The sequence below is a fragment of the Betta splendens genome, chromosome 1, assembly GCF_900634795.4.
Source record: "Betta splendens chromosome 1, fBetSpl5.4, whole genome shotgun sequence".
Taxonomy (NCBI): Eukaryota; Metazoa; Chordata; class Actinopteri; order Anabantiformes; family Osphronemidae; genus Betta; species Betta splendens.
In genome coordinates, this window is record NC_040881.3 from 1954669 (window position 1) to 1976596 (window position 21928).

The 21928-nt window shown below is 46.1% G+C and overlaps 2 protein-coding genes across 6 annotated transcripts in view; one reads left to right on the forward strand and one right to left on the reverse strand.

Moving 5' to 3' along the window:
• nacc1b (nucleus accumbens associated 1, BEN and BTB (POZ) domain containing b) overlaps positions 1-13211 on the reverse strand; it is a 13501-nt gene extending 290 nt beyond the window's left edge. The window contains exons 1-8 of one of the 4 annotated variants that reach the window (XM_029142603.3): positions 12890-13211; positions 6087-6237; positions 5486-5728; positions 4605-4826; positions 3009-3465; positions 1926-2223; positions 1397-1494; positions 1-997 (exon numbers count right to left, since the gene is read on the reverse strand). The exon at positions 1-997 is cut by the window's left edge and continues 290 nt beyond it. In XM_029142603.3, coding sequence (XP_028998436.1) covers positions 678-997; positions 1397-1494; positions 1926-2223; positions 3009-3465; positions 4605-4826; positions 5486-5728; positions 6087-6212 — 1764 coding nt within the window. In that variant the 5' untranslated portion in view covers positions 6213-6237; positions 12890-13211 and the 3' untranslated portion in view covers positions 1-677. Of the gene's footprint in view, positions 998-1396; positions 1495-1925; positions 2224-3008; positions 3466-4604; positions 4827-5485; positions 5729-6086; positions 6238-10553; positions 11818-11913; positions 12090-12889 lie in introns of those variants that run through there. The other 3 variants (XM_029142596.3, XM_029142607.3, XM_029142599.3) reach the window with 3 other exon arrangements.
• Positions 13212-14895: 1684 nt separating this feature from the next.
• Positions 14896-21844, forward strand: trmt1 (tRNA methyltransferase 1). 2 transcript variants are annotated; one of them, XM_029142583.2, is made up of 16 exons: positions 14896-15098; positions 15576-15977; positions 16940-17129; positions 18203-18390; positions 18544-18659; positions 18734-18846; positions 19052-19200; positions 19370-19453; positions 19608-19677; positions 19752-19886; positions 19954-20039; positions 20259-20367; positions 20499-20575; positions 20709-20828; positions 21076-21190; positions 21542-21844. In XM_029142583.2, the coding sequence occupies exons 2-16, from the start codon at positions 15589-15591 to the stop codon at positions 21614-21616; spliced, it is 2016 nt and encodes a 671-aa protein (XP_028998416.1). In that variant the 5' UTR covers positions 14896-15098; positions 15576-15588; the 3' UTR covers positions 21617-21844. The 2 variants fall into 2 exon arrangements, with proteins under 2 accessions (XP_028998416.1, XP_028998407.1); XM_029142574.3 differs by lacking the exon at positions 14896-15098 and adding an exon at positions 15106-15479.
• Positions 21845-21928: the final 84 nt, after the last annotated feature.

Sequence of the window (21928 nt, forward strand, 5' to 3'; positions counted from 1 at the left end):
TTTAAGGGTCCAAAGGCAAATGACTCCTCCCCGTTTGTCACCACCACCAGCAACGATCGATGGAGTCCAACGGGGTCAAAAAAACAGGGCTGGTGGGGTCCATCATAAACCTCGCCAATAGACATACCAATGACCTCATCATCCAAAGCCTCTCAGAGAAGCCGTCATCTGGTTGTCCAGGTAAAATAAAGCAACACAGACTAATGACGAACCAAAACCAGCTCAGTACAATCTCACTCCATTGACAATAACCCATGCTTTGCCTTACATTCATATAAAAACAACAGTGTTTCCGGAGTTTGGGGATGAAACGTTACATGATTAACCCCCCCCCCCAGGGAATGTCTGATTACGATGAGGAAAACAGCCACACTTAAACCATTACAAGCAAAGGCAGACAGTCAGGTGTGGAAAGGTGGCAGAGAAAGAAAGAGGTCGGGGGGGAACTGGTCAACCTCCTCCCTCTGCTACCTCTCTCCATATGAGTAAGAAGGAGGAACAACCTGAATGGGGCATTCTGGGTAAAGAGGGAAAAGTGGACGAACCAGGGATGAAAGCAAAACCAATGGATGACAGAAGTGAGAGAAGGAACCCAGCACATGGCAGCCGGGGGAGGAGCTGGGGGAGGAGCCATCTTTCCTCCACCGATCCGTCCGTCCGTCCGTCCGTCCACTCACTTAAAACAAAGTGCTGCCGTCTCCTCCTGCGCCGTGGAGCACGTCTGCCGGCGTGGCTCCTCCCGTCTCGTTACTGTTGGCGGCCGCTGCCACGGCTTCCAGGGAGGCGGGGTCGAAGCCTTGCTCCGCCCCCAGCGCGTCCGCCTCCATCTTCACGCTGTCGGCCAGGAAGGCGGAGTAGGCGTCGCTGTCGGCCATCAGCAGCTTCAGCTTGGGGATCCAGCTCTTACGCACGACGCGGCGGGCGTTGGTGCACATGTCGGCCGCGATGGCGTTCATCTCGCTCTCCTTGAAGCTCGGTGCAAAGTTCTGGCAGTAGACTGCGGAAGAGGAGACGAGAGAAGGACAAAGTGTAAGCTGAAGGTGACAACCAGACACGGCTCTTGACTCTGCCTCTCAGTTGACAGGGTCCATCCATCCGAGCAGAGTCTCAGGTTTTACACGCTGAGCTCCTCTTAAGTCTTGAGGGTCATTAAGACCTGACACACTTGTATAAATGATGGAACCTGCCTTTGGAGGAGTAAGCGGACCGTCGCCTCCATTAAAAGACCTGTTCCACTTGTATGTTTGCTTTATGCTTTATTCTGAAAGGCACCGTACCTACGAGCTTCCAATACCTGGATGACGATGAGGAAGACGATTAATATGCACATTTCACAGCGGCAGTGCTGTAGTAGAGACCGTGTGTGTGTGTGTGTGTGCGTGTGTGCGTGACTCACATTTGACCGCATGCAGCACTCTGTTGTCCAGGGGTTTACGGCTGGGATCGTTGGTTGAAGAGCGGATGCCGGTTCCACAGCTGTTAGCCAGAGTGCTCCTGACAACAGACACACGAGTCACATCAAGTTCTCTTCTACCGAAAACACAGGCAGCTACCACATGCAATAAGACACAGTGGAAGCCGATACAAATGGCTTAATACCAAAGGTGAAGCAAAGATCTATAAAAAACAAACAATGATGGAAAAAAAGAACTGTTAATAATATTCTGCAATACTACTGCTACTCAGTAGGACTAAGATTACAGACCCACTATAGCAGGAACCCTCATTAATGTACTTAATTATAAACTCTTCTTAGTGTAGCCGACCTGAGCTATAATTTTTTTTTTTTTTTTTTTTTTTTTTGAGCTGAGCTATAATTGATGCCTGAGGCCTGCAGCAGCTTGGGGCCTCAGCAGCTCTAGACTGTACCTACCGGCCCTGCAGCTAACAAACCAAATGTTGGCAGCTACAGCACGGACACTGACCTGTCAAAGAAGGCAGCCAGCAGGCGTCTCAGCAGCACTTTGTGGCGAGTGCCGGCGCTGACGTGGCAGTTCATGAGCTGAGCGCGGGATATGAAGACGGAGGTGCCGCTCACCAGCTCCAGCTTCTCGGCCGGGTCGCCCTCCTCGTACAGCTTCGGATGGCAGCGGTTTCCGATCTGGCTGATGAGCTCAGCGGGCAACGAGGCCAGGTCCTGCCGGGACCGGCCAGCTCTGCCCCCCCGCCCCCCACCCGAGTCTGGGGCCAAGTCTGGAAGCGCCTCCACCCGCTCCCCAACCACTGGGAGGACACGAAGGCCACAATGAGGACTGACTGTCATTTAAATAGCGGCTATGCTAAACATAAATGACTCACCTAAACACATTTTACAAAATGAACTATTTTGGCTGATTCCAAAATCTCCAAATACTGTGACGCAACATTAACCGTGTTTTTCTGACTGGCTGAGCAGCACAAAGAGCATTTGAGTTCTATTCAAATTACCGATGGGTGATTACAACAACATCTTCATAGTAAAATGATGTAACCCCAACATTAGCATGTTTCAACATGTAAATATGAATAGAAGTGAGATTATTCATGCAAAATGTGTCGCAACAGAGACAATCACGCTCCACATTGGACTCTGTGCTTCTTGGCCTCCATTCATGCATTAAATTCCTTTGGTGCACACCCTGAAGTGTATTCATTCAAACTTCAGTCAGAGTTACACAATGGAAGTTAAGTTAAACTCTTATAATTCTCTTTCGAGGTCAGATGAGAGTGAATGCAGATAAGGGACCTGAAAGATGGTTTTCAAATCAAACCTGGAGCTTCAGAGTCTTACTTCAACACACTTGGTGAATAAAATGTGGTTGCAGTGTTTTGAATACTGAATTTCAAACAGCCATCTGATCGTCCTGAAGCTTCTGATTAAATAAACTATAAACAATTCATAAGCTTGAAGCAGAAAGCACAACTTTCAGCACTTTGAACGTTGTGAACTTTTCATTCTCTTTAACATCCCGAGCTCCTGAGTTTGAATAAACAATCTTTCAGTGAGATGAACCCTGACGTGGGCTCACCTGCTGCTCCGGCGTTCAGCATGCTGTACATGGTGTACATATTGCAGATCTGCCTGTACTGCTCCTCAGCGCTCTCGTCCGCTATATCGTCCTCTTCCTCGTCGTCGTGGTAACTGATGGGCGAGTCGCTGGTGTACATGCTCAGCGTGCCAGGGCTCGTGCCCTCCGAGGTGCCACCATTGTTGTTGTTATTGTTGTTGTGGTTGCTGTTGAGTGAGGCTCCTCCCACTCCAGAGGCGCCGCCTCCCATCGTAGCGTTGGCCGGGGGGCCGCGCACAGAGGCCTCCTGGGTAGTGTTGTTGGAGCACGAGGAGGAAGAAGAGGAGGAAGAGTAGCGTGCAGCCTTCCTCATCCCACCTCCTCCACCTCCACCACACCCCCCGCCCCCGTCGCGGTTGCCCCCCTCCCACAGACGTTTGGCCACAGGGGTGCAGACCACAGAGTAGGGAGAGCCCTCCTGCTCAGGAGAGGACAAAATTAATTACCAGCTGACTTCCACCTGACAATCAAAAAGAAATTAATTTACACAGCTCCAGTCTGCAGCACATCACCTGCACATGGAATGAGGCTCTTCAGTATCTTAAGCCAAATTAAAATCTAGCACATTATAGACAAGGTCTCAAATGAATATTGGAAAATATTTGACTTCTATTAAAACAGAAATAAATAAGCAGAGGGATCGACAAATTAACCAGGAATTAACTTGACTATTAGATAAGCAGAACCAGAATCTGCCCAATCCTGCTCAACCTTCACCAAAGAGCAGAGAGCGGCAATAATCCTAAAGGTTAAATGCCAGATCCCGGTGAAACAAATGCATGCATTGTGACTAAAAAGTGTAACTTTTAACAATATTTCCGATGAGCAGAGGGGGAAGTTACCAGAGGCAATGATTTCAAAAAAGTGCATCTGAGTCTCTTTGCAAGACAAACAATGTGATGATAAGACTGCTTCCACAGATTAGCTCAGTATTCCAAGTGTGAGGACTGTGGCAAACACGCCGATATGCAGATCAGCACCTGACATCACATGGAAGCTATTTCTGAGCAGGCGACACATGATTTTACTGAATCCACATTTACAGACCTCTACAAGAGTGAGGTGGCACATTTCACCCTAAGACTCAATTTTCAACCTTCACAGACTCCACAGTATCTTAAATAAAGCACTACATGCACTTCTAAACATTATTTGAGTATTTGCTTTCATAAATTGAACCAAAATCAGTTCTCTCTGCTGCACAAGAAAAACTCCATCAAAGGAAACCACAAAAACAAACCACACCTGCCTCTTAATATTATGGCTCTTTGGACCCTGAGTTTCTGCTTTGGTCTGAAAGCTTTGACACTGTCTTTGCTATATTTTATATTTAACCTTCAGGGAATCGTCCATAAAAATATGGATGCACAGTGTTTAATAATTGTAGAGGATGTTACAACTAAAAGGATGTTTTGTGGCCTATCAAAGCCTTTTCAGAACGTTGAAACACCCACTCAGGCTGCACTTTTAACCTTTTTTCTCAAATCACTTTATAAAGTTCAAAATCATTAAAAAAAACAACCTTGATGCTGTTAATTACTGCATCTCAGAGCCCACCTGTAGAGGCTGAGGGGTGGGCTGTGGCGTGGTGGCCGTCTGTTCCGTCTTCACCTTGGACACCAGGGGAAGGGGCGTCAGACAGGAGTTGGGCCTTGCTGCCGCCGTGGCAACAACGCCGGCTCCGCCCCCTCCGACTGTCTGAGTGACGGGGCTCTGAGGCTCGGAGGGCGGGGTCTCCTCGGTGTGGAGACCCTGGGAGTCGCAGCTCGGGGAGGAGACCTGGAGCGGTGACACAAAGCAAACATGCAGATGTAGTCAATTCAATCAATCCATTTTTGTATTTAGCCTTGAATTTAATTTATTTTTACATATTGAAAGCAACGTACAGGAATGATGAGCGTGAACTATGGATGTTGTCTTTTACATGAACCTGTTTCTCAGACAAATCTAGACTGTTTGGTACAAATTTAGCTACTTCTGTTCCAGCATAAAAGTCATGTTCTGAATATTCTTTCATTGTTTGCTACATACAAAACAGAAGAGAACCAGAAACGTGGCTCAAACCCTGTCCTCTTTGAACACAAACCACACCTCACATGCTGTAATGCATAGTGTGTGTCTGGTGTCGTCCCAGCTCTCGGGGAAACCAGTTTTGCTGATTAACGTGCAGATTTATGCATGAAGCACTTTGAGTCTAATCAGATCAGTGGCTACTATGGCGGGAACCTGTAATGTCAGTATAGTGTTTCAATTATTTTTGATTCACAAGTTGTCATGAGGGCGACAGCACAGGAAAGTGGCTTTTACAGTTAAGATGATATTAAACAGCATTTTAAAACCTGACAGACGTGACACTTAAAGCATAGTTCGGTATTTTAAATTTGGATTAATCTAAGTCTGTGCCAAGCGCCTGGACTAATTCTTCATTATGAGGTTACCTTAAGGAAGAATTCTGTGCCTTTCTCCATAATCTGCTGGATCTGAAGGAAGCCGGCGGTGTACATGAGCAGGAATTGGTCTCCAACGTTCATGCTGAGGCGTCCTGTGTAGCAGAAGGCCAGGATCTGCTGGAAGCTCTGCGGCTGCACAGCCGGGGGCAGCTCCACCACCGAGCTCTTCCCCCCGGCGTTGAACAGGTCCCGGAAGTACGAACTGCTGGCTGCCAGCACGGCACGGTGGGCCTGAGGCGTCAACAGCAGGACGCGGTAAGGAATGGGACAAATATATTTACTGAGAAGCAATGCACATCATGAAAGAACTGTAGAATTAGCCTATTACCCATTTTACTGCTTACACAGTTTGCACCTGTGCTGAGAGCTGTGTCAAGACCCCCAACCTTTGACATCACACATTTCTTCTTTGGATGATCAATACATTTTGACTAAACAAACACTTACACTGAAGCTAATCATAGAAAAAAGATCAAACTAACACAAAAACCTTCAACTGTGCTCATCACCTCAGGCATTATTCAAGCTCATGGCTTCTTTAAACCTTTCTCAAGTGGTCCTGTCTAAATAGAGTTCCTTGCAATCAGACCTTGAAGGCATGTCCCTTGACGACCACAGAGACATCACAGTAGAGGCCCTGCAGCCGCTGCTCGTTCAGACACTCCAGGACATTGTTGCCAAAGTTAGGGATCGCCATCTGCAGCGTCTGAGCCATAACGCTCTGCCCAGCACCACAGGGTCTGCAAGAAACCACGGGACAGGTTAGAGGCGCCACGGAAGGAAGGGGAAGGTCAGTAACAGACACATGACAAAGGATGGAGACCAGGCAGCGGGACGGTAGACGAGAAAACAAACAGAGCCGCGAGACCAGAAAAACAGCGAGAGAGGACGAGAAGATGTAAAAAGAGGCAAAAGACAGAAATGAGCACGGAGGAAACTTCAAAACACAGAACAGGGTAAGTAAAGTGTATGATGATTAATGAATTAAGTATTTGGTAAACAACTTTAATTCAAAAGTGAGTTCAAAATGAACTTGAAATGAAAGAGAATTTGGGGCCACCAGCGACAGTTACATAAGCCGTCTTTCTCTTAAAAAAAAACAAAAAAAAAACAAGACTGTTTCATTACATCTAATTCACAGTTAATAAACTGTTGGTGGTTTTTGCCCTACTTTGTTATTTTCTTGTCGCTCCTTCTCAGTCAAAACACAGCCGCTTACATAACTCATCTATTTCACTCGTCTTCGTCACCATCCAACAAAGAAGCCTGTGATCAAAAGTGGAGGAAACTGTCAAACTGGCAACAAACAAACAAACAAGGAATCAATCTCCCAAACTATTTTCTCAAGGCTGATGGCATCGCTTTTAAGTGGACCCTTCATGCAGCTTTCTATAGATGCAGTAAAAGCATTAAACTACTGCCGTGTATGAACAGGGGAAGCGCAAACAGAAAACGATTGGCTCCAACCCAACACAAACCAAACCACTAATAGGAAACGATACAAAGCTGATTAATCTGGCAGACGTGACCTAGTAGCCTAAACAGCAGCTTCCTGCATCACCAGCACATATCCTCACCCACGCTGATGATGAAGCAGCACGAGCCCAGAGGTCAATAAGTCAACAGTACGTAGGATATGACTCCAAGACTGAAACTGGATCAGTTACAATAACTACTGTAGGACAGGAAACGTATGCAAGTCGTTTGCATTGCATTTGTTGTTCAGGCGACACATGGCTCACGTTGGAGTCACTTCCAGGATAAATGCCTCAACACACGAAACCGCAGCTCAGAAATAGTATTTATTCAGCCCCCAGGTTTCAGGACAGAGGAAGACAGACCCTCATTCATCACGAACAGAACCCCATCGCTGGGCATCGTGAGCTCATTCACAGCTCTATGTTTCAGACTTAATGCAAACAAACCTAATGCTACCACCAAGAACCCAAACTGAAGATTTATTATCCCTCCGAATGTTAAAACCCAGAAAAGATTTCAGACCAACGATTCGAGACAGAGAACAACCTGCTCATTTTCAAGGGTTTATCAACATTAGGGACTTTTATCCAAATAATTACGTAAAACTCTTTCCAGTCATTCGGAGCTTGTTATGCACAGAACAAAACGCAGCCTTGGCATTCTGACATCATCTCAGCACCGCACCACAGTAAAACAATCACAAACTCTATATTCATCTACATAATCAGCTCCACAAAAATCAATTCACAGTTGAATGTTTGTGGTTCTGAGTTGGGAAACGTTCACCAATCACAGCACTGAGTAATTAGAGTCCAGTCTCCTCTGCAAGTTTCCACTGCAGTCGCAAGTTTTTTCCTGCAAATTATGGAAGAGACCTGGTTTTCTATTTATTCCTTGTGCTGAAATTAACAATGATGCAGCGTATAGCAATGGCAAATGCCGAATAAGTACGACAGCTGTTACAGCAGGGGCCAACGTGACGAAGTTCAAATGGGACCGTTTTCTCTACAGATGGAGAACATTATACTTACAGCACAAGTGGCCTTGCATGAAATAAAAAGCAGCAAACCATAATAAAACTGGAATCAGCGCCAGAACAAAAATCACCTTGACCACCTACATCTGAAGCAAACACTAAGCACCAGTGATAATGATGGCTCAGCTCCTTCAGCACCTACCACCAGGATGTGGCTCCTAAAAGAAAGATTTACACTAAAATTCATTTCATCTAATAAGCATAAACTGCCCAGAGCAACAACTCCCACCAAGCACACAGACAATCGAGCTACAGAATGCGCCACGGGAAAATGGACAAATTAAGGATAAACAACGAGGCAGAGACAACATACAGATGTGTCCATTCTGGCTGATGATGCTTAGTTTGTTGTGGTGGTTGACAGGACCAATTGAATTCTCAGTTTGTTGACAACGTTTTATTTCTACAGTAATGCAAGCTTTTGTTATTGTTCCATTAAATATCAAGGCCTTTCTCTTTAGTCCCTGCTTCACACCAACACGTGGAAGAGGCAGCGATGCTGAGTCGATCACATCCAGAATCAGCAGAACGCTGCTGTGCCGCAGCACCTTGAACCTTTGAGGTGTTGTGGGTGGCGACAGCTTTTATAAGATCTAAACAAACTATGCGTGACATCTTCACTGCGTCCATTGTTACAGAAGCCTGTAAACATACTGAACAATAACACTGAGCTCTATGCTGAAGGTCTTTGTGGGCAAAACGTAGACAAGACCAGCTTATGCAAAGCAAGGTTAACAAAAAAGTTAATTAGAAACAAGACACTTAAAATCCCAGTCTGCACTAAATAATTCAACTAAATAAGGGCGTCTAAAGGTGATTTTTTCCTTGAAGCACCATCTCCTTCGGTGGATCTTCTCGGCCAACAACAACAGATAGTGGAAGCTGGTGCTGCGCGGTGCCGGCTCAGCAAACTTCCCCTAGCTGAAAAATAATGGGCTGGAGCACTTCTGGGCTCCTGCTTAACTCCTACGCAATGGTAGCACTGAGAATAGAGACCATCATCATTACAGCCTTATTAATTTTTAAGTTTATAGCAACTAATTAATTTAGATAGAAATGGGTGTAGTAGGCCGAGCAGCGGACTGAGGATGGAATAAAGGTTGTCTGTTCACAGTGGCCCCTGTTTTACAACAACCTGAATTTGAAATGTTGCCCAATAACATTAATTACAGGTAAAACCCCATCGGCCTCATTCCTCATATTAATATTTATATAAATTATGTAAACTGCCATTTTAATATTATTAAGGTTAATTTATTGGGCAATTTGATTCTGGAGAAAAACAATTAGGATTACAGACCGTTTATTGGCTTTGGAGCACTTAGTATAATTTGATCTGAAAACATTCCCTTCATATCAGGACACTTAGCGCCCAATACATGAATTATACTTTTGTTTCTCATAGTTATTTCATTAAAATGACGTTTTTGACATCCCCAAGTCGGTGCCTGCTTGCCAGTGTACCTTACATTGACAGCTGTGTGGATGTAAAGGATCAATATGCATTACATCAATGTAATTCAAATGAAGTGGAGTGATATTTTCTCCAAGTACTTTGGGTCTTAGCCAGGATTTGTTTGCCTACATCACTCCTACTTTAATTAGTACATCATGATCTCAGTGGTATTGTGGATTACCGTTTGTCAAAACAGGCTACGCTATCTGGTGCACTTACAGAGCCACAAGGTGGGATTAAAAGTTCCAGGCTTTACCTCCTGAATTGATTGGGAGGAAAAGAAATCTCAGCAGCACAAATACATTATGTTGACGACGTGCCCCTTAACATCTGCACTTCCCTTGGCCGTGAGCAACTGAACTGACAAGTGTCCCAGTGGAGCTTCTCAGGGGCCGATGGTGAACGCCCGCGTTTTCTCCCCCAAGGTGTAAATATGTGCAATCATATGAATAATAAGCAGGGAGCTGCTAACACAAAGCATTTCGCTCTGTAATCAAGGGCAAAACTAAAGACGCGCATCTCACGGAAGCACAACTGAACAGGTAGTGAAGTGTTATTCATAACAGACCAGTGGCTGCATTAAAATTTTACATGCTCACGCATATTTTGGCAAGTTTGAAGCAGGAGAACAGCTGGTCTCCTCTGAAAGCAACGCGCTGACGAGCATTGAGATGTCATTCAAGGACAGGCCACCGGAAACGTCTTCCTTTCGCGGGTCAGAGAGGTCACAAAAACTTCCCGGCAGCATAAAGGGCTGCTTCACCCCACTTGACCCCTGCGGGCCCCACGCGGCCCCACGCACGCGCTGGCACCGCGCTGAACCCTGCGCGTCCTCCGCAACTTCCTAAAACGCATCTGCGCTCACGCTGTTTACTCCCCGCAGACTAGCCCACATGCTGCCGCAAACAGCCTGCAGCCGCGGCGCAACGAGCCCGACGCAGTCGTGTGAAAAATCCGAGCGACCATTTACATGGGTGTTAATAGAAAACGGCTCAGATCAACACGAGACAGTCGGTTTCCTGGTGTAGGCAGGTTAAAGGTGGCCTGTTAGCACGTAGCAGGCTAAAGCTAAAGCTAACACTTACAATTAGTAAAACACTGGAAAACTCGCCTTTGAAGCACGTGGATTATGTCCCAGACGCCAACGGCTTTTACTTTTAAAAAACGTTTAGTATTTATCGACACTCGCGGCTGGACGTGAAACCACAATGTGACGATGGAGGGTCCTCCCCGGAGCCGAACACCGCTCAAACTTCACGCAAATGTATCGCGAATGCACTTAGATGAGGACATCCGTTAATGTCAGCGGATGATCCAACAGGGCCGCCGCCGCCGCGCCGCTGGACGCGCCGGGAGGAACCGGACCGGACCGGACCGAGACCGCCGCCGGGGAGACGCTGTCGGTGCCCGCCGAGTGCCAGCCTCGATGCCCGCTAGGAGTGGGGGAGTCCTCGGCTGGCCCGGGCCGGTGCGTGCGTGCGTGCGTGAGCGGAGGGGGAGCGGGGAGGGAGGCGGCGGCGGAAGAGAGAGAAGCTCCTCTTTTATTGTACGCGTCGAGCCCGTTCCTCCGGCGCACGGGCGCTTATCGTGACGATCCCGGGGCACAAAAATAGTGCAGGTGATGAAACATTCAGCGGTCTCCTCTGCGTGGCAGCGCGGTGAGATGTCCGTTCACACCGACGTCCCCTCCTCCTTTTGGGGCCGAATGGTCGCTACCGATGCGGGACAGACACGCGTCGCTACGTCCAAATACATCACATCGAATAAATAAAAGCTCCGCCGAAAGGCGGACTCGGGACGGCCGCCGGGGCTGCGCTCACTTGGCCCAAAACCCGGGCGAAACGCGTGCGTTCACGTCACATTTATCCTTGAATTCCTCCCACGGGGAGAGGCGCGATCCGGGCACTCCATCTTTAGGACATCAACAGGTCATCCCGGGACACACGGAGGGATCCGGCGTGGCGAGCGGGCCGCCCGGAGCCGCCGACAGGACGGCGCCGCCGGCCCAATGCGCGCGGCTGTGCCGTAACTTCACACGTTTACACGCAAAACTGCGCCCGTTCACGAGCGCCGAGTAGTTTGGGAGAAAGTTGAGGAATGCGGGAGAACGCGCAGCGGAGGAGTCGCGGAGTCGCTCACCGAGGGAACGAGGGGCAGCCCGCGGCGGCGAGCGGGCGAAGCCGGGGAAGTGGTCAAAGTTTGGGCTCTCCTCGCGGCTCCGTCCGCCGCCGAGGCCGAAACACAACTTTAGCGGCCAAAACAGCCGAACCTCGACGCCGCGGCGCAGTTAGACGCACAGCCGCAGACCGCACGCCACCTCTGCCCGCTCATCGGCACCCATCCGAATTCAAGACGACACCCCCCAAACGCGGCTCGGTTCGGGCTCGGACCGCAGCCCGCGAGCCCCGAACCGTCGTCCCGTTGACCCGCCGTGCTCCAACTCACCCCCTCGGCCGTGTTCCGCTGGAAAGTGTTTGAACGCAGGACGAGCGGCGCCGGAGAAGAAGCGGTCTAGCGTCTCCCTTCGCCTCGCTACAGGCAGCCATTCATTGTGACTGTAGGCTGTGAACCAGCAGCTCGAGCACGCACGCGACTCATGCATACACACATACTGACACGCGCGCATGCAGGCGACTAGGAGAGCACAGAGCTATCGAGGGGGAGAGGAGGGGGAGTCTCCCAGGGGTTGCAGACAGATCGCAGAGTTATCGATCAGACAGACAGACTGATTTAGTCTGCGTTGTCTCATTTAATCTGTCACAATTGTAACAAATCACACCTGTGTTAAAATAATGGAAACATCATTATTGCTTTTTTCAGATTATAGTGACAGCGGTCAAAACTTTAGCCAAATAGCCCAAATCTCCTCCATCGTGGGCCTAATTTGAAGTTTCCCTGAGTGTTGACCACAAGATCGCGCATTAGATCCTCAAGTTTGTCACCGAAATCTTCAAACACCTGCTTGAACGTAGATTACGCGTTCCCAAATTCCATATCCAAATAGTTTTCTCAGCATTACTAAAAATAACTGGGCACAGACGCATGGGATGAGCAATAACAGGAAAGTTGACTTCAGTGCATTTGGAAATAACGTTAATTTAAGAAACATTTATAATAATAATATATATACATATTAGTTATTTCCTTTTATTTTCATATATTTACAGCTGGATATTAATTCTAAGTTATTGTAAATCACATCAGAAAGGCGATAAATTATCATGAAATTGTAAGGTAACGAGTAATTTCACAATTATAATATTATTGTAAAAAAACACAAGTAATCAGATTACAGCGCACAGAGTAACGGATTACCGCTTCCAGCCCACGCGTCGCTGCAGGCAGGCAGGACCAGCAGCGTCCCCAGCCGACCCGACCGTCTGCCCCACCCACCCGTCCTCCCACCGCCTCGCGCACTCACCGGGGGTGTCTTCTCCCTTCTGTGGCGGAACCGAATCCCTCCTGCCGAACTCCGCACACCGCGATTAATCCTGGAGCGGCGGATCGACGCGACTGTATGGTCCAACAATGCGTGATAGCGCGTCTGGATTGTGGCGTCTAGACTCCGGGCAGGTGAGCCCTCCGGGGCCTCCAGGCGCGGCGCACAGTGAATACTAAACAGGATGAGACTGCATTCAGACACGGCGCTGCGCTCTCCGCTTTCTCTCCCTGTCATGCCAAATACTATTAACTCTATAATTCTCCTGTGTCAGATGTATAGCGCCACGCTCTCTGGGCATTTATTGTCACAGCGCCCCCATCCAGATGTTCAGGCTTGTGTGTTCATGGAGCCAGATTGTTATTTTCCACGCACGCGGACATGTCCCATTTTATAGAAACTGGGTGCAAACGAGTAAATAATGGATGGAAGATTATTTTACATAATTATAGTGTGTATATTTATATAATTATTATATATATATATATTATTCCACAGTATAAATAGAATATGTGTTTATTTTTAGCACTGCTCATGTTTATCTTTCTGTGCAGCAGTTGAAGTATTGGATATCAGAAATATGCCTTCTTCCAAATAATCTTTATTAGATTTTACATTTTTTTATTTTTGTTAAAAAATTGTTGTTTAAGTGGATAAAATTGGTCACATGGAAACACATGCATAGAAAAAAACTAGGATCAGTTTGCAAAATAATGTGGGCCCCTACACTGTGCCGACCACTCTCTTTGGTTTATTGCCACTGGTGTTTTGCTAAGTTCTGCACGCCTGCCAATAACTGCATACTAAGTTAGTGCCACACAAGAGAGAAGGAGCCACGGCTACGTGATGGAAGCACATGCAGGGTTTGTAAGCAGACAGAACTCTGGCTACTGAGCATAGTTCAAGTCTGACCAGTAAGATCAACTTTTCTAAACACAAACCCATAAAACAACAGATAGACATACGAGAGAGTGCCAGGCAACCGGAAATGCTTTTATTGTTACAACCAGAACTATTTTGACATCATACTCCTGTGTGCTGCAGGTTTTTTAATTGGCGTGATTGACTAGATTATAGGTTGCAGGACGAAGAATTTCTAGCTGTACTTTGGTGCATGGAGAAATCAAGTCCACGTCAGTGAGATAGAAATGTGTAGGCTACATGTTTCCATGTGTTTATGAGATTGTGGAATTTATGTATAATGCGACAGGTGGCCTGTGTGTTACTCAAAGATTAGTCAGGCCCACTGCCAAAAAACTGTGGCAGTGGATCTGAGTAAACAACAAACTGCCTTTAACAACTTCCATAAGAGAACACAGCAGGATGGTGAAGGAGTTTTAGTGTCAATCAATGAATATCAATAAAGTAAAATCTAAATTCAGCACCATGTTTAGTTTAATACCTCCAAGTCTCTTAAAAAAAGGGAACATGCCTGTAATGCTGACAGGCTGGTCAGTTAACCAGACTGAGTCCTATTTGCTTTATCGGGGCATAATCCCATACAAGGCACTTAATAAGGCCAGAGAGTCAAGAACCCCTGTGTGGTTGAGCCTAATTAATTAATTAAATAATTTATTATCAGCCTATTTAATATAAAAGAACAGCTGCACCTTTTAAACTTTGCAGCTGACAAAGTTGCAGTTTTAAAAATCACTTGAAGACGCCGTACTGTCCTGAAGCAGGGTCACAGTGACGCTATAACGACCTGAATTCACCTATGTTCTGGCCTGTAATGACCTTATTCTCTCTTCCTCTCACATCATACGTCACGGTTCATCTGTAGCCTACGTTTAGCCTTTTCCTCTGAATGCATCAACAATCTCAATCAGATTAAATTAGTGTATTCATGGAAGCAGACCAATGTGTTTCCCAGGCCGCTCACATGTTCACTGCGGGAGAAAAACGAGGCCAGCGCGCGCAGACGACGGCTGATGGAGCCTCTCCCTCTTCTCCTCGCGTTATTCTCTCCCTCCACCTTTAACAGCTCGTGGAGCGGAGCGCGGCCACGCCTTCATGTCCGCGCAGGCTTCCGTAGAAACGCTCTAAACATGGCCGCTCCCATGTGCTAACGTGAGCTACAAACCGAGGCTGAGCCGTAAGCTGCACGACCCAAGACACGGAACAACGTCACCTGCTGCACCTCTACAGCCAAAGTGTGACAAAGCAGAGGAGCAGGATTCGTCTGGAGGAGGTGTAAAACGGCTTACGGCTGCTTGCGTAGCTAGCACACATGCTAACTCAATGTTAGAATAGGATGGCGGTTGGATCATCAACTAACGTTTATCGTAGTTTTTAAAAGCTGGCATTCGATGTAACTTATTTTTGTACCAGTTAAATAGCTGTCACGTTATATGCTACCTCATTGCATCAGTATTGAACGACAGACAGTCTTATCTGTTAATAGGACGTTAAATGCTATTTAATACTGTCCACACTTCATCTGATGTATTGCTCTATTAGGCTTTAGTCCCACGTTTTTTGATACTGAAATGATTGTACCGTTTAAGAAAACTAAAGTTAGAGAAACATTTACTTGTTTTGCCAGTTGTCCAAACTTGCTGACTTATCTTAGGTTAGTGTTTCGTTTTTCATAGCTGTCCTTAAAATGTTTGTCAGAATCATATTTTGTGATGTATCACAGATATCAGCCCCTGTGTCCTTGTTCCAGGCACTGTTGCTTTATGCTGGTGCAGTCAGCTCAACTGATCCGCCTCATCGTCTCCCATCGCCTGCGTCCTCTCTGCACCTGTTCTGGCAGATATACTTCTCGGTGGAAGCTGCGCAGTGCTGCAGCTGCAGTCATCAACAGGGGACTGAGATCCATGGAGCCCCTAAAAGCTGCTCAGACCTCAGAGACTCCTTCCACCAGCCTTCCACTTAAATGCACAGAGTCTCCAACAAAAGACGCCAGCCCAGCACCTACAGACACCGCATCTGACAAAGAGGGCACAGCTCCTGCAGGTCTGTTGCCAGGGGAGACGGTGGTCAAGGAGGGCAAGGCAGCCATCTTGTTTCCCAGTGCCAATGAGGTCTTTTACAATCCAGTCCAGGAGTTTAATCGAGATTTAACGTAAGTTAAAACCTGGTCCAGTCTGAGCCTGGAGAACAAACTATTACCTCACAAATAGGATATGACCCACATTAAGTAGCTATGATACAGGACGGCCAACCATGTAGTAGAAAATAATCAGTTTGTCAAGTTCATTCCAGAACTATAGCCAGCTTTTACCCCGTAAGAGCCTGGGCCCATATCTGCTAAAAGAAAAAAATAATATGGGGATGTGACCACATGACCATGTGCAACACATGGTCTCTGAACAAATTAGTTGTATTTGGTGACACCTGTGTCTTCATTGCAGTGTTGTCTTCAGCATATTTCTGAGAAAGGCAAGAATGAATTTTTCTTTCATTCCCTCTCAGTAATATAACTTGCCAGTGGGCACATGGCAGCACCATCTGGACCCACCGGTGATTATTGTCTCTAGCAGAACTGTCTAATTTCAGAACTTATAATTTTCATCAAAAACCCTGGAAATAGAGTATTTAGTATTTCTCTAACTGACGCAACAGAGGTGTAACTTTGTTACGAGGAAAAACTTTGCTGTCAGCAGAATACAACACTTTCACTCAGTCTCACTCTCTCATGGTTTTTGATTCTGCTAGCCATATTTTACACAGTTGGCCTCCTGTGATTTGAATTGCATTATTGTGGTAGTACATCATTATCACAAAATCCATGTGCATTATGGGAGTTTATGTTAAATGTTTATGTTTATAGCATAAACCTATTCTTTAAAGATGATCTTGCCCTTTAAGCTCTAGTGGACTGTGTGAATTGATGTAGGTACCTAGTTGCTGGGTAACTTCCCACATGGTTGCATGCTATTTAAACATCTCACTCTATATTTTCCTTAGTTCAAAATAAATGATAAACTTAATACATTTTTACAACAAATAAAACTGTTAACGATAAACACTGTTTAAGAACAGGGACACAGAGACATGATCTCAGTACTTGCTTTACGTCCTCAGATGTGCTGTGATCACAGAGTTTGCCAGAGATCTGCTGGCTCAGCGCGGAGTGAAGGTGTTGGTTCCTGGGGAGACGGAGAGGGTGGTGGTCTCTCTGTCACAAGAGACGAATGAGGCCGATGTGCAGATGGAGGAGAAAAATGGAACAGTGGAGCCAAGTGTAACTGCAGCGGTGGGGGAGAAATGTGAGGTAGGCAGAATTGATTTTAAAGTGTAATAGCAGGACAGCATATTGTAGTCTTATAATTATCATGTCAAAAAAATTAACATCCACCCAACAAATGTATTTTTGGTAAACATAAAATGAAGTGGAAGAGGAAGAAAAATGCTGAAGTTGAAATATCGAAAGAACCACAAGAACACACACATGCACAAAACTGTTAAACCCAAAGTTAAGAAAAGTCCAAAACCCCAAAGCTGCTGCTGCTGTAGTGTTGTACTCTCAGGATTTCTGGTTTGATTTCCGCTGGGGTTTCCCGTTCTAATAATACACACGCAGATTCCAGTGTGAGGCTGTTCCGATAAGAGCTGCAGTCCAATGACTTATGTTAATGTCGCCCCAGGTAATTTCACAGTCTGGTGGCCCCCCGTTGGGCGAGAGCTGCAATTAGATTGTCTTATGAAACAGACTTCATGACTGTGAAATGATGTCATTAGTGGCGGGCTTCTTTTCGTTAGCTGGTTAGTGAGTTGCCAGAGCTGGTAATATATTGCTGGAGAGTGGCTCATTTGATGCTGGACTGGGACTGAACATTCTGACATTGACACTGAGATTCTAAACATCTGAATAAAAAATTAACTTGAACTAATTGTTGTTATAATGGCATTTACCTTTTATAGCCCAAGTTCCTGTTAGTTCAACATTTATTGCTGCTATAATCCATATTTTGAAAGGATAAACTGTTAAACAAGGCCCTTGCCCCATGCTCCCCGCATGCACACCTGTTCTTGTTAAGTTCAGTCCTCCAGCTGCCTTGTTTGAGGCTACTTAGGTTTTTCCCATAGTTAAGGCAGATCTGGATGCAGTTGAACACAACATGCTGTCTTTGAAGCTGTTGTAGCTTGTGCAGAATGAGGCCTGATCTTCTCTGGTGAACGATGTTGTCTTCATGACCGCACACGTACAAAACCTCAAGACACATCTGACATTGATTCCATCACACATGCTCTGATACTTTAGAAACTAGTCTATATGGTAAATCGTGCCCGTGCTTCCACCTCTTTGCTGACTGAGGTTATTTTGTGTATTCATCCTTATTTCAGCGTGGTCTTCGCGTCCTCGAGGGCCTCGCAGCCTCTGGTCTGCGCTCGGTGCGCTTTGCTCTGGAAGTTCCAGGTCTGCAGAGCGTCACTGCCAACGACTTCTCCACCAAAGCGGCTGCGCTCATTGCCAGGAATGCGCAGTACAACGGAGTCAGCCACCTCCTCCAGGCCAGCTGCAGGGACGCTAGGTGCTACCTGCTAGTCATTTATTCTCTTGATGCAGTGCTTCTCATGTTTATTCCTTCAAGCTTTACCCCCTCTTAGTTATGAATTATGCTGCTTTTATTTATTTCTCTCTTAAATGTCTTAAATGTGAACTTTTGCTAAATGCCTTCATCCAGTATGTTGATGTATGAGAAGCGGGGGAAGAACGAGCGCTACGACGTAATCGATCTGGACCCGTACGGCAGCCCAGCCTCCTTCCTGGATGCTGCTGTGCAGGCCGTCGGTGAAGGAGGTGAGTGGTTCATGTGTGGGTGAGTCGTCTTTTTTCTAATGCTTTTGTGCTGATTCTTTGTCGCTTCCTCTCAGGCCTGTTGTGTATAACGTGCACAGACATGGCGGTGATGGCAGGAAACAGTGGAGAGACCTGCTACAGCAAATACGGTTCCATCTCCATTAAATCCAGATACTGTCATGAGATGGTGAGAGCACAAATGTAAATGTTTGCTTCCTTAATCTGAGGCCTGAGATGCTCAAGTAAATGCAATTAAGATTGTGGCTGGGAAAAGTTTGTTTTTCATAAATACATAACTGAACACAGATTATTTTTTTCTTATTTATTTTTTTTTCTACGTTTTATATTATTAAACTGTGGACACATACTTCTCCATCTTTTGTTTCCTGCAGGCTCTGCGTATCATCCTCCACAGTTTGGACCAGCGGGCGGCTGTTTACCAGCGATACATCCAGCCGCTGCTGTCTGTCAGTGTCGACTTCTACATCAGGGTCTTTGTGCGCGTGTTCACAGGACAAGCTACGGTGAAGAACTCAGCCAGGTACACACACACACACACACACACACACACACACACGCTACAAAACTTGAAATCAAAATAAAATACTAGAGTGGGGGGAAAATGTAATGATGCATATAAAGTTGCAATGAAAAGAATACAACCAAAGCTGCGCAGTAATATTTACATTTAAACTCTTTGTCTGGTGCAGTAAACAGGCTCTGATCTACAACTGTGTCGGTTGCGGGTCGTTCCAATTACAAAGAATGGGCAGAAGAACAAGCAACGGGAAACAGTAGGACAATTATCACATTTATTTCTAGTTTGTCTGATTGTCTCTTTAGTGAGGAGCCACAAATTCACCTGTTTGAGCTCAGGATGCTTTTGAGTTTTTGCTTCTGGGGCGTTTGGCTTCTTTCTGTTTGGTAAAGTTACTTTTGTGATTTCAGTATGAAATATTCTGCCGCCACTGGACCACCTGTCGGCCCAGAGTGTGAGCACTGTGGACAGAGGCATCAGGTAAGGACTGCCTGTTCCTTGTGCATACACATACATCAGATGCCAGCTGAAGCCTCTGCCTGTTCTCTCTGTAGCTCGGGGGTCCAATCTGGGCAGAACCCATTCACGACTTGGCATTTGTCCAGAGGGTTTTATCCGCCGTGTCCGGAAACCCAGCCCGATTAGGAACCTCCAAGCGCATCGAGGGCGTGCTGAGCATGGTGACAGAGGTGTGTTTAACTGATCAGGTTGAGTCACTGCTTCCTGCTGGACTAACACCGCTGCTGCTTCCTTCAGGAGCTGGAGGACGTGCCCCTTTATTACACGGTGGACAGTCTGAGCAGCACCATACACTGCAACACGCCGCCGCTGCTCCAGTTCAGGTAAACATATACACATGGATGAGGTGTGGATCCGCTTCCTGTGTGCTGCGTTAACCTCAAACATAGGCTAAACCTTGTTTTGGCAGCATGACCCTTTAAGGAGACTGCTTTTCATGCTAAAGAACACTGACTTTGATTCTCAATTATATTCTATTTAAATTTTAATTTTATTATAAAATTAGAAATTTATTATATTATATTTTGTCCTTTTCCCTGCAGATCCGCTCTCCTTCATGCTGGTTACAGAGTTTCCCTCTCGCACGCCTGTAAGAACGCCATCAAGACAGACGCTCCTCCTGCAGCCATCTGGGATCTCATGCGGTGCTGGGTAAACATTAATGGATGACAAATAAAAATAAACAGCTTGTTTTTTTTTTATAGTTACTGATGTTATTCATAGTCTGAGAATATATGCAGCCATACATGTGTAAGACATGTATAATCCATGATCTGCTACAGGAGAAGGCCAATCCTGTGAAGAGGGAGAAGCTGTCTCAGACCAGCCCCGCCTTCAGAATCCTCTCTACTGAGCCCAGGTGTGTCCACGTTCTACACCTGAGTCCAGAGACCAGTTGTTCTACATGAATCTAAGATGACATCTGATAGGAAGCTGGGATTCTCATTACTGAAACACATTAATGTGAGTTTACTGAACGTCTGTGTTTGCAGCTTTGAGGCCTGTTTCACTGTGAGGGAGGACGCCAACCCTCAGTCCCGGAAACGTCACCTGACCAGGTTCCAGGAGAACCCGCAGGCCTTCTGGGGGCCCAAAGCTCGTGCCAAAGCTGGGTAAGCTGGTTACTGGCACTCTCCAAAGTTAGATTCCAGCTGTAGGACTCGTGTATCAGGCTCAGGAAGAAAAGTTGAAGTTGTTTCCTGTCTTGCTCATAAAACCTTCTCAGAACATTTCAGGCTGGAATGAGTAAATGAAGGGTTCTATTTCATTTCTGCTATCAACACTTTGGCTGCATGACTTGTTCACTAGCTCATCCTCTTCTACCCTCTAACATTTACTGCTCTGCTGTCACTCGTCCAGTGGTGGAATCTCTACTGACCTGCAGGACAAGAGGAAGAAGTTCCAGAACAAGAGAAAGAACCAGACCACAGACTCGGCTCAGCTAAAGAGTTTCCCCTGCAAGAGGTTCAAACAGGTCAGTTGTGCAGCAGAGTGAAGCACGAGTTTAGAAGAAATGGTCCCACGGACAAACCTGGTTCCATGTTTCTTTTAGGCGAGGATAAAATCACATTAAATTGTATTGACACTAAGGTCTCAGAATTAAAGGGAGGAAATAAGCTAAATGTTTATACCTGTACAAATCTTTATTTCCTGGGTAGGAAATTAAAGACCAGATGTGCCGGTGATTCAGCCGTGTTCATCAGATGCTTTGGCAGGTTTTCTCTCAAAGCTGAAAGCTCTGACCACACAGCCAGCTTTTGCCTCTGCAGTCTGACATGGAGTGTAGACGTAGACATGCCTTCACTAACATGCATCTCTCTTTCAGGGAACATGCACACATGGTGAAACATGCTGCTACTCCCACAGCCCTGAGCAGACAAGTGAAGAGAAAACGAACTAATTCCACCTTATCTTCAAATAGGTTTTTTGTTTTTAATAATTTTATTTTGGAATTTGAATGTGCAGCTTGGGCAAAGTAAGAATGATTGTGATTAGTCTGAAGCCTGGGACAACACTGAAATGTTAATATGTAGAACATATTCAGATTTAAAGCTCAGGCTTTTGTATTTAATTTTGACTGTTAAACATGCAGCGTATGGTGTGAGAATAAAGTCCTCAGTGACTTTCACCTGTTTTTGTCTTTATTTGGGCAAACTAAGCTGATTGCATTGTTTTCCTAAAGGTTGGAAATTTCATCCTCTACTTTTAAGCT